The following is a 13,047-nucleotide window of genomic DNA, read 5'->3' as shown; positions in this document are numbered from 1 at the left end:
TCTTTATCCATTCATCCAACAATGGACACGGGTTGCTTCCACCTTTTGGTTACTGTGAATGATGCTGCTAACAAACATGGGTGTACAAGTATGTTTGTATCCCTGCTTTTTTAAAAAATAAATAGTTGTGATCTCTTTTTGAAGATCACAACTTTTTGAAGGGAGATTTTGAAATGAAACTTATTTTGAAAATACACATATCTTCTGCATTAGCTTACGGACTAAAAACTTATTTCAGTTGAAAGTCACCCAAAGGAGAACCCAAAGATCAATGGTACTGTTCGCTTTAAAGAAACACAAAAGACATAAAAGTATCCATTGCAAATTTATTATGCATTAGGAAGCTTAACTTAAAAACCAACAGCATAGTAAAAAGATATGTTATCTTTGTTCGCAGCAGAACAGGTTTCAAAATATATTTTCTTTTAAATGTATTCAGTCAGTACTCAATCCTTTATAAAAGTTGTATATATTTTTTTCTGTCAATACCTTCATTACATTTATAAATACAAGATTTACATAGCACCCCATCAAAAAAAATTAAAACTCCTTATGAATATCTACATATATTTCATACCTATAAAACTTTCAAAGGAGTGCTATGTTAAAGATGGGCCCTAGTTAATGGTCCACTTACTGGTGCAGGAAAATACATATAATCTGTAAAGTTTTCTTTGTCCATAAAACATCTCGAAAAATTAGCAAGACACTTATTGTGAAACTGAGCTTCTTAAACCATCATATTTTAGAAAGGAATTTGCTGTGCATATTCCCATGAGATTCAAATGGCAGATACATAGATGAAAATAAAGACTGACTGAAAACAAATGCCTACATAGAGCAGTTAAGGCAGGGGTGTGATGAATGAGAAACACTGAAAAGTAAGACACAGGAGATGTGGGTTGGAGCAAATACAATAAGAATGCATTACATGAGTCTAAACTTGGATATAAACTCCACTGGTATCCAGTTACTAACTCTCATTCTCACTTAGGAATGTTTACACTGTTGAAACCTTTCTTACAAGCACCCTCCAATTTCTATGTTGCCACCAGAATGGCTGATGTATGTTTTCCTTCTGTAAAATCACCTTGGATCTAACCAAAACATTAGGTTTAGGAATCTGAATTGCTAGTTCTTCATGATTTAAATTTATTAAAACAATTTTCCTTCATCTGGTAAAGGTTATCACTAATCAATATTATTACTGTCCAGAGGTGTATATGCTGAATTTCATTCTAGCCAAGACTAGAAAGTAGAGAGAAGGAAAGGAGAGTAAGACTAGTTATTTGCTTGACCTTTGAACAAAGGCAATAGATCCCTGATACTGAGTGACTCTTGGAGTGGCCACTCATAAACACCTATGGGCTAAATGGGCACAGTTCAGAGAAACAGGAGGGAAGAAAATATGGGATTCTTTACCTCAAATTTTGCCAGAGAAGGCAGTTGTACTATAATCCTGCACCTTCTACTGAAAAGGACATGGTCACTCTTACTCTGGAGTTATTAAAGGAAAGTCATCCTTTCTACCAGAGATGACTTTTTCTGAGTTTCAAAGTATGGACTCCAGATAACTTTGAGAGTTGCATATTATTTGCAGAAAAGTGTTTCAAACCTTAACTTGTTCTAACATATAAACAGAAAGAAAAAGAATGGTACAAAAGGAAAAGGAGGAGGAGGGGAGGGAGACAAGGGATGGAGGTGGTTACTTCTCAAACTCGGCCTTGAAGGATGCCACTAGTATCTCCCCTCCAGCACCATGAAGTCTCCAGTGTAGTGTGGCTCCCCCATGGCTCTCAGAGATGGAGTCTACAGAATTCTCATTTCTGTAGAGTTTATAGCTCAGTGCACTGATTCCCAGGTTCCTCGAAGGAAGAGAGCTCCCAGATGCTGCTGTCTTGCAGTAGTGGCTCAATGTCTTCATCACTGCCTCGTTCTGTTGTGTTGGTCAGGCTGCCGCTGATGCTGTTGCTATGTTTTTGAATTCCACTGCCTTTACTGTATTCCGGGATGAATAAGGCAACCAGAAAAGACATAAGAACTATACATGCCCCAAATAAAAATGGTGGGCCTGGGATGACAGCTCCCTGATGGGTGTGGGAAACAAATGAAGATGAAGAATTTCGTTAGTCTTTCCAATCAAAATTAGTCCTGGACGACTCCAAGAAAGCCCCTCACTGAAAAGTGAGTTATTTTCTCATAAGCAAATGCTCATTGTCATAGCAAATTCTAACAGAGCCTGGTGTCTGGAATATGATGGAGGACAACTAATCACTGCTTTGTGCACCACTTTCCAACAGCTTATCCAAACTTTCCAACAGTTTAACCAAACATGTAAACAACAGTTGTTTATCTCTAATCCTGCCCTGTGACCTGAGATCATGTACTATGTACATGAACAGTAATTCCAATTTTGTACAGAAATCTATATTACATATAGCTTGGAAGGAGGGAAGTAATAGCAAATAAATAGAAAAAGCACTCTAGCTCAAATTCTAGCTGCAATTTTAGGTCATTTCATCTTTTATTTGGCCTGAGCTTCACCAGAGGACAGCATTCTGATCAGAGTAATTATATAGGTGAAAACAGAATCTGAACAAAGTTAAGACAAATCTTTTACATAAGATATTAAATCACTGAAATGATCCCTCCCTAGTCCCAGGAAGCAATGAACACAGCACTTACTACTGTCAAATACAATAGTATTATAAAAATAAGAACACTTTCCAAATTTAAGGTCAAAAGATTTTGCTATAATCAGACACAATTGCTATTGTAAACCTAGACTTATTACCAAATTACCTGCAGGGCAGCATTGTTAGAATTCAATTCCAGTTCCAACTCAGTCAGTTCCACGTGGAACATGTAGAATATGAAGCCATACAGGGCTGGCCCCAGGCCATTACACAGTCCTCTTATTCCAGTTATGATACCCTGGGCAACTCCTAAGTCAGAAAAAAAGAGAAGGGAGCCAGTCTTCTCAGATAAGCATCTCAAGATTGGAGACTTAACAGTACTTTCTTACTAATATGAAATACTGCTTCTGCTGGACTGAGTAGTCTGGGCTGTGGAAAGTAGATTTTAGGGAATTTACCCATCATATTTTCGTTCATTGCACAAATGTTTCCTTGGTTTTCTATGTCCTTTTAATGTTGTCCTCACTCAATGTCCTAAGATCTATAGGGTATGAAATGACAGTGATGTTTCTAAAATCCTTTTGAGGCTGAACTCCCTAACAGCAGATCTTCCTATAATCAGGGAATAATAAAAAGTTTTAATATTCTCCATTTATAGGCAATTAATACTTTTCTGTGGATTGAGATTTTCCTTTTCTACTCATTTAATGGTGCTTTTACAATAAAAATCTGCCCTTTGCCTCTTGTATCCCTGCCCATATGTGAGTCCATAGAGGTCCTGATGCTGTGTGCTCCCAGAACCTTCAGACAGATTCTGTTCCTCACAGTGACCTAAATACTCCAGGTCCATCTCCCTGTACACCTCTACTGAAAAACCCAAGTGCTAATTTCTAGATATCTCTGGTATCTAATGTGGCAGGTAAAAAATTAGCTTGAATCATGAGATGAATGTTTCTGTAAATCAAAAATGGTCAAATATAATTCAACCTAATACAGTGTGTTCTAATAAGTCTATATGCTGACATTTAGAAACATCTGTATTAATACATGTAAGCATTAAAAAAGCCAAAGAATATTCATGCCCTGAGAGATAGGATAGTGTCTCTTAGATGCCAAGGCAATGCCCATCGTTCACAGATAGCTCATGCCTTTACTTCAAGCACAACACCTCCCCAAGGATGCACAGTCAGCTAAGTTAACATAACCAGGGTAACACAAAGAATTCGTGGTCTTCAAATGATACTGCTATATTTAAAACAGATAACCAACAAGGACCTACTGTAAAAAAAAAAAAAAAAAAAAAAAGATTAAAAAAATAAAAGTAGATAATGAATAAGATGGCTAATTTCTGATGTGGAAAAATAGGTGCAATGAATAAACTATCTTTTCCAATCTAGTTTTTTATTGAAACTTTAAAAATATCTCTAAGGCATTAAAATTTTTTTCTTCTAAAATTCACTACTTCCTGAATACAGTCAGGTAAGCCATTAAGTGATGGAGAAAGAAAAGGATTAATTTTGGCAGTAGGAACTGCTTGATAGGGAAGCCAGAGGCACAAGAAGGATGAAGTAAGAGTCTAGACAGAGTGCTACTCTACATAGTCATCTTAATTTTTTCTCTCACTCTGCATCCAATTATCAAGCACTACTCAGATTTATTTTTCTTTATCCACTCAAAGAATCATTTCCTAAACTGAGGAATGGGCTTTGAGTTATTCCAAATTAAAGAAATTTCAGTGATTAAATAAAGAACTCATTGTTTTACTAACTAGTCTGTTAAAATATGATTACAGTCTAGTAAATTCTAACGGTGACAAATAAAAGAAGGAGTCAAAACTGAAAAGAGAAAATGGATGGTTGTCTTAGTATTCTGACCTGCTGAGTCCAGATTTCAAAAATATGATCAAAGATCAAAGTAGGAAGGAAAACAGAATTTTCCTATTTGCCAAAGTAAATAGGTATGATTGTTGAGCAGGGACCACATGGCTGTAACCTCTTGCTTTGTTGATGTGAAGAGAGGCTTAGAGTTGCTCATGCTTATGGCAGGTACGTCTCCGTTGAAGGAGGAAAACAGTGACCTCACCTTGCTGATCTGACTCTGCATTCCGAGAGACGAGGGCACTGACTGCTGGAAATGTGATGCTGGACATGGCGGCCACGGTCCCTGCTGCCCACATCATCCTGCAATGACAGGACAGGCTGCGGTCAGGGAGCAGGCCAGCCCCAATGAGCTTGCTGTTCAGAGTACAATCAATGGCAAAAGCACAAAATACTTTCTGTTTTCTTGTGTTAAGTTGCACTTATTTTTTTCCTCTTTAAAAATGGATTGTTTTTTTTAACCTAGAAGGTTATACATCTGTTAATACTGATCACTTCACAGGCTGGGAAAGTTTCATTTCTTTATTTTTACCTCTGTCAAATCTGTTCTTCTTCCTAGTTTCCCTATTACCGTATTTAGATGCAAGCTCAATGAAATGCAAAAGGATTTCTTGTTTCTATAAGTACCACATTTTCCCTAACAATTTTCCACTTTTTTCTTTGTACTTCTCAAAGGCTCACCTCCATACTGTCTTTGAGCTGCTCAGTTTTCTACCCCTCAATAAAGTGTTGTGTGCCACTGACAGAAAAAGTTGGTTCAGGATGACGTCCTGCAGACTTCCAAGTGTGCTTCCTTTAGACCTTTTTTTTTTTCTCAATGAAAGGGACCTACATGTGTGTCAGTATTAGGCATTGAGTTTGAGCAAAGTGAGACCCCAACTGGGCTTAAAACCTGCTTGGCCAGACTCTCTTGGGATGACATGCATGTCCTTACTTAAAAGGAAAAACCCTTTATGTCGACAGAATCTTTCTAAGGTAGCATGAGTTTGACTGAATCAGCTACTGAACCAAAGTTCATGGGACTGAAATTAAGATTTCCAAGAACAAGAAGAATCAACCACTGACCACCTAAAGCATTTCAAGTTCTAAATTGTGTCATCCAATTATGACTGCAAAATGGGAACCAATTCAAATATCTAAAACGGAGATATGAACTCTAGTATTTGGTAGCCAGGCACATAGGGAAACTTGTGACACAAGAAAATAGCACTCAAAATTCTTTTTATTTCTTCTTATTCCACAGGGCTTAATTTGAACTTCCTTCCTCTTAATGGGAATCTAATACATTAGGAGTAATAACTGATCAGGATACACAAGATTCTGGAGGAGATCTCAGTGTTCATCTAACTCATATGCTTTGTATTATAAAGGTTATGCCACTGTCCAAAGTCACTCAGCTAATGATAGTAGTAAATCCCACCATAATCAGTCATTTTTCCTTGTCTTCTTGTTTTGTTTTTGCCTATAATGTGTTGTCTCCAAAAATTGACAAATGTGTTTAAAAATTAGGCATAAAACTTTTTTATGGAGGGTCGGAGGAAGTAACAACTCACTGAAAGCCTGCTGAGGTGAAGGCAATCTATCCAAATAATCCTAAATTACCAGCTCTACCCTTCCCCAAATTAAGTCTAAACAGTTTTTGAAATGTTGACTACACTATGCCAGTAAAATAACTCCTGCTTCCTTCACATCACACTCAACTAATCAGAGCTCCTCTAAAAGATACTTCTATCTATTAGTTCATGAGAATCCATGGGATAGGCTTACCATGCCTGAGATCCAAAACCGTACCAGGCTAACTGGAACATCTGAAAACCCAAACCAAGGAGAACGGTGTTCTTATTCCCTAATGATCTCATCAAGATGGTAAGAAAGACCGTCTGCAAAGCAAAGGGGATAATCCTGAGTAATCATATGAACACAAGCACAAGATGTGATGCAAGTTCTTTGGGGAAGCCCATTAATGGTGATCAAGAATCTCAAAATGGCAGACCACCTGACCTAAGACCTTGGAGGCTGTGCAGTACTGATGTAGCTCTAAAGGGGTGAAACTTCAGGGCCTTCCCAGACTAACCTGGGCTCAGGGCCTTTGGCCTCCTCCCCAGAAACCTGTTTATCCGGTGCTTATCTCTTCCCAAAAGGTCATCACAGCTGTTCAACAGTTACTGTGATTGAAAAGAAAATGCCTCTGTCTCTCTGGAGAAATGCCAATAATTTAACCATGAGTGAATAGCAACCCCCTGATGAACATTTACAGAATATGTGGGATTTTGGTGGGGGTTAACAGTTTCACAAAGTTGGACTGATACAAATGTGATTTTAACAAATATATACTCTTAAAAAATTAGACGAGATAGCCTGAAAAGACATAGGATAAAAGATGAATCTGGGCTAATTGACTAACCAGAGTTAATATAAAAAACAAGCCAAAATCATAAGCAACTTGAAAGTTTAACATAATTTACATTTGCTGATACAGTTAAAAAAAAATAAAAGGCCCTTGGTTTGATGCATTCCTATGAGCCTTGTCAATTCTAATATTTGGGCAAAGCAGTTTTGCAGCCTTCTCATTTCTCTTTGAGAGAGTTATCACAGAAGAGTGCTCCACCTGGCCTACCATGCTTTAAAGCAGCATATAGCTGGTCCAGGGATATAGCCTCATAACAGTCCATACGATATAGTGAATGCACCTAAGCATATCAATGAATTAATTTAAAGCACATATGCCCTGCCTTTTGTGGTCCTATAATAAATGGGGAAACGTTTAATAAATACTCTTTACTCATTACATATATCCTAATGTACTGACTTACCACATTTCTTCAGTCCTGGGGATAGCAAGGATTGTAATAGTTAAAAAATTTCATTTCTGCTTTTCACCTTCATTACTTTTCAATATTAAAATAATATTGAAACATTTTTCTGGTTAATTTTGCAATACTGGAGTTAGATTGTGGTTGGTGGTTGTAAAAGCAAATTTTTATTTGCTGAATTGATCCATTAGAGGTAACAACACATACTCTACAAAGTACTGAAAAGAATTCCTCCTAAATCATAACCTTAAGGTTCTATTAAAAATGGAATGACTCGGGCTTCCCTGGTGGCGCAGTGGTTGAGGGTCTGCCTACCGATGCAGGGGACACGGGTTCGTGCCCAGGTCTGGGAAGATCCCACATGCCGCAGAGCGGCTGGGCCCGTGAGCCATGGACGCTGAGCCTGCGTGTCTGGAGCCTGTGCTCCGCAACGGGAGAGGCCACAACACTGAGAGGCCTGCGTACCGCAAAAAAAAAACCATAACAAAATGGAATAACTCTATGGTCTGTATCCATGTCAGTTTACTGGGTTTGATATTGTACCATAGGACACAAGATGTTACCATGGCAGAGGAGGAGGGGAACTGAGGTGGTGGTGCAGGAGATCTCCATGAATATTTCTTTGCAGCTTCCTATGAATCTACAGTAACTTCAGATTAAAAACATTAAAAAAAAAAAAAGATGGGTAAAATAACACTCACCTGAGCCACAATAGACAGAATTCCTACCATAGCTATGAATGCTGCAATTTTAACAGATCCAAAACCTATGACCTGTGGAAATGAAAATACTTTGTAATACAGATATTATTAAAAATAAGGAGTTATGCTCCATTAAAGCCATAGAATAAAATAGTTGAGGAAAGTTCATAAAACCTTGACAATGGCAAATTAGGCAGTGCTCAAAGTTGAACCTATTTAACCAATAATTTATATCTAAATCTGTCATTAGAAATCATTATAAGCAGCACAACTTAATTTAACAAATATTAAACATTAAGATAATATTTTCTATTGTAGGCCTACCTATTTTTTTCATATCCACCCCCATCCACAACCCACCAAGAGACAAACATAACATTATCAAGCGTTGGAGAGAACATGAAGAAAATGATTCGATTTTTGATGCTGCCAACACAGAGTATGCTCACTGGCAAAGTCAGTGGCTCTCAACTTTGGATGCACATTAAAATCATGTGGGCAACAGAGAAGGGGAGAAGAGAAAAAGGGAGAGGGGAGAAATGAGATGCTGGAATCCATTTGAGACCAATTAAATCAGATTCTCTGGGCCCAGACACAGGTATGTTTTAAAAAGCTTCCATGGTGATTCTAATTCTAATGAGCAGCCAAAGTTAGCTAGTAATGATTTCTAAGCCTCTTAATCTTAACAGCAGCTCTGAAATGCCTATTAAAACTTTTAAGTTTTAAATATCAAGTTTTTATTTGCCCTATCTATTGAAACTTTATAAAATTCAGAAAAAAACTTTAAAAATTATTGTATACAATCTTCACATTTCATAAATGACTGTCTTGCTTCAAGTTACACAACTAGCTAATAAAAAGAGTTAGAGCTAGAACCTCGGGTTTCCAAACCAGTGCTGCTGACATTAACAATATCCTATTACTCTCTAATCAAATGCAATTTTTAGAAATTGGAATCTATTTCTCAGTCTAATTTGTAAATATATATATATATATATTTTTAATTGAAGTATTGTTGATTTACAATGTGTCAGTTTCTGCTGTACAGCAAAGTGACTCAGTTATACATAATATACATTCTCTTTTATATTCTTTTCCATTACGATTTATCCCAGGACACTGAATATATAGTTCCTTGTGCTATACAGTAGGACCCTGTTGTCCATCCATTCTATATGTAATAGTTTGCATCTACGAACCCCAAACTCCCAGTCCATCCCTCCCCACAACCCCCGTAAATATATTTTTTAAAACAGCTTTATTGAGACAGAATTAAATACCATACAATTCACCCATTACAAGTGTACAATTCAATGGTTTTAGTTTTATATTCAGAGTTGGGAAATTATCACCATGATCAATTTTAAAAGCTTTCATCACTCCTCAGACAAACATGGTACTCCTTTAGGATTCCCATTCCCCCAGCGTACTCTACCACCTAGCCAGTAATCTACTTTCTATCTCTATGGATTTATTTATTCTGAGCACTTCATACAAATGGAATCATACTATATATGGTCTGGCTTCTTTCACTTATAATAATGTTTTTGAAGTTCACCATGTTGTAGTGTGTATCAGTGCTTCATTGCTTTTTATTGCCAAATAATAACATTCCATTGTATAGATATTTCACATTTGTTGATCTATTTCATCAGTTAATAGGCATATGGGTTGTTTCTACTTTTTGGCTACTATGAATAATAATTTGTGTAAGAGTTTTTGTACAGGTATGTGTTTTCAATTCTCTTGGCTATATACCTAGAAACAGATTTGCTGGGAACTCTATGTTGAACACTTTGAGAAGGAGACATGTTTTTCACTTTCTTCCTTGGACTTTCCCATTTTTCCTACATTATTTTCTACATTAAATGCAAATTTAATGTAATTTAATGTATCCATATATAATTTTCTACATTAACCACACTATCTCACCACTATTCCCTCTAAATCTCCAGCATCCACCCACCATAATGAGCAAAACAAAAATAAAACTGCTTGAAAAAAGTTTTACTTAAACATGCCACCATATAAAATATTATAGTCTCATACTCTCAAGAAAACTATGAGAATGGAGAATTAAACAAATTTTATTTAAAAAAATCTCTAAAAATAGAGGAATTTATCTTAGGAGGAGGCTTGCTCTGACAAAGTGGAGTAAACCATTAGGAGGAGGACTTCCAGTGAAATCAGTAAAAGACCAAGACAGGATTGCAATGGAAGGCAACTCAGGTCTTAGCAATCGCAGAGACCTAAAACAACAGTTGGAAAAGGGAACTTTTTTTTTAATTGCCGTAAGTCAATTGCCTTTTGGGGAGGACAAAGTAAAATGTAAATTTTTAAAGAGAAAAATCAGAAGGGAGAAAAGATTATTTTGGTTATTGTTTGTGAGCCACCTTGAAGTCTATACTGGTGTTGAGCTATGGCCCACTACAGATGGCTAAGCAAGCTGGTTGTGATCAGACCTGGGGGTCAGGGCACTTCTGAAATAAACTTTACCTCTCTGTGAAATTTAATGGGTATTATTAAAGATTTAATAAATTCTGTTTCTACTAATTCTCTTTCTGTATAACTCAAAGAAATTTTTTCCACAGTAAACATTTTATTATATTTTTAAAATTATTGCACTAAAGGTCTCCTGACTACTAATTATATGTCAGCACCTACATTTATAACTAGAAGCAAGTTAACACATTTTTTTTCTCTACAGTGTTTTCCCACAAAATACCTCTAGCCAGACCCCAATCTCTGATTTTCCTCATGTTCAAAAGCTACTAGGCACTCACTACTCACCTGCCTGAGATAGAGGAAAAAACTTGAATACTGTCCAGCCTCAGGAAGGTATGAAAGAAAAACGGTGATGCAGATTAGTAAGACGGTAGAATCTTTTCCAACCTTCTTCAGTGACTAGGAATAAGCAGAAACAGACACATATAAAAAGCAAGTAGATACTGATGTCACTGATATTCTGGGATATTGGCTGCACTGTTTTGATCTATTAAGGTGGATAACAAAAGATGAATGGATTATAAAAGGAATTGAGCCTTAATATTAAATCTATCACCATCTCTTTAAGGAAGTTACAAGTCCTAATTTCAGAGGTATGTTTCAAATATTATAGCTTTCTCTCTTTGTTAACAATACTGGTTCACATCCTGAAACAGACCCTGAACATCCTATGAACAGACCCTGAAAAAACATTGCTCCAGAACCTTTTAATAAAATCTCATCTCTCTCATTCATTCATAATACAACTCCTTTAAAGCCATAAACAGCACAGTGTTTTCATTACACATAAATTTACTCTATTCTTTAAAATGTTAGTATTAAATTTGCCTTTAAAATTGGTAGACAAATAAGTATGCTCCAGCCATGGGGTCAGTGATGACAAGATTCTCTGACCAGTAACAACTTTTTGAATGTTACAATCTTGTCCAAAATCCTATACTCCTCTCTACACAGGATGTTTGAATAGACCAAAAGGTGCACCAAAAGTTGTCTACAGAGCGTAGAGTTTTGCAGTGCATTCTAGGTCATCATAACTGTCACCTTCATATAATTAAAAGCCAAAGTAGCTAATGTCTATTGGAACCTTGCTATATACCAGACACTAGACTGGTTAATTTATATACATTCACTGCAATCCTCACAACAGCCCTGAAAAGTAAGCCACAACAGTTCCACTTCACAGAGGAATTTCTCTGTGTAGCTTGACCAGTACATGACAAGGTGGGAGGTCTGACTGGCTCTACTCCTGGTTTCCTTCTCTCCACACCTATTTCTTGATATCTGACATTACAGCACAAACAGAATGAGCAGGGTCCCCATGTCGTACAATGAGGGAGCTTTTTAGAAAAAAATTTCTCATGAGTTAATTTTCTTATATGTATTTTTCCTAAAAGGTAAACTTAAGGGAAAAAAGCAAATATCAAATCTCTGGTTATTTTTTTCTGCACATATTTTCTTCAAGAACAATTTCAAACCAGAGAAGGTGGGGAGAGAAGATTCTTCTTCTCAGTACTTTTTCTAGTTGTTAATGGGATTCCCCCATGACAAAAGAGAAAACAAAGACTCCATTCAATCTGCAAAAGACAAGTTCAAAGCCTCTGTTCAATGTGGGTGTATATTAACAACTTAGATAATAACTACTTTAGTCGGTCCAAATGCATTTAACCTTTTTGAATTTAAGTGAATCAAAGCAACCATTTCAAATGGCCACTTTCATTTATTTTGTTAAAAGAAGGATGAAAACAGCTAAGCAAAAAGAAAAAAACCTTCCTTCCCATGTCTTCATCAGGGATAAACTGGACATTTCTTGTCTCTTCACATAGAATAACCACATTAAGAAGTAGCAATTCTATATATTCCTTGGTGTACAATCTACTTCAGTCCCTTACTTGCAAATACATTTTTTCTATTTTTACTGGAGAAAAAAATAGATCAACAACTGCTAGGATGCTTGAGGCTGCAGGAATGTTCTTTTATTTGCATGGCTTAGAACGATATTTAGGAAAGTAAATGTTTTCATGTTTTTATTTACCGCAAAAGGGTCTGCTTGTTTCCAAGAAATCTGAGCTCCCCAGGAAAGAGGTCTCATTTTCTCTGGCAAAGATTCTGGAACAGCCAATAAGATGAAGCAGATGTCCAGAAGAGCCACCACTGTGGCCACCAGCACAACAAGGCTGTCTCCATAACTGGCGGACAGGTATGCTCCAATGGCTGGGCTGCTGACCAGACTGGCTGCAAATGTGGCTGAGACCTATGGAAAAAGCACACTCTCACCCAGGGTCCCATCTGCTGCAGGTGCACACCTATATTCCTGTTCTTATACAGGTTCCCACAGGTACATACCTAAAGCCATCCATCCCTGGCTTTAAAAAGACAAAAGGATTGTGTTGCACACAACTTTTAATGAAAAAGAATGAAAGGAATTTTGTTTTAAGTACTTGTTTACAAGCTATTAACTAATTGGAGTTACTCTAGAAAGCTACAAGAATACAAAATAATGATGTGTTAGAAATAA

At 36.8% G+C, this 13,047-nt stretch overlaps 1 protein-coding gene across 6 annotated transcripts in view; it reads right to left on the bottom strand.

Annotated features, from left to right (window-relative positions):
* Window positions 1-312: 312 nt before the first annotated feature.
* The window catches only part of MFSD14B (major facilitator superfamily domain containing 14B), an 80,609-nt gene continuing 67,874 nt past the window's right edge, over window positions 313-13,047 (bottom strand). For 4 of the 6 annotated variants that reach the window (XM_059072419.2, XM_067041109.1, XM_067041111.1 and 1 more), the window contains 7 exons: window positions 12,565-12,783; window positions 10,818-10,931; window positions 8,028-8,099; window positions 6,281-6,393; window positions 4,719-4,816; window positions 2,803-2,945; window positions 313-2,087 (listed from right to left, as the gene is read on the bottom strand). In XM_059072419.2, the coding sequence (XP_058928402.1) occupies window positions 1,836-2,087; window positions 2,803-2,945; window positions 4,719-4,816; window positions 6,281-6,393; window positions 8,028-8,099; window positions 10,818-10,931; window positions 12,565-12,783 (1,011 nt within the window). In that variant the 3' untranslated portion in view covers window positions 313-1,835. Of the gene's footprint in view, window positions 2,247-2,802; window positions 2,946-4,718; window positions 4,817-6,280; window positions 6,394-8,027; window positions 8,100-10,817; window positions 10,932-12,564; window positions 12,784-13,047 lie in introns of all 6 variants that reach the window. The other 2 variants (XM_067041110.1, XM_059072421.2) reach the window with 2 other exon arrangements.

Source organism: Kogia breviceps, chromosome 8, assembly GCF_026419965.1.
Source record: "Kogia breviceps isolate mKogBre1 chromosome 8, mKogBre1 haplotype 1, whole genome shotgun sequence".
Classification (NCBI taxonomy): Eukaryota; Metazoa; Chordata; class Mammalia; order Artiodactyla; family Physeteridae; genus Kogia; species Kogia breviceps.
This window is presented reverse-complemented; position numbering and strand designations above follow the sequence as displayed.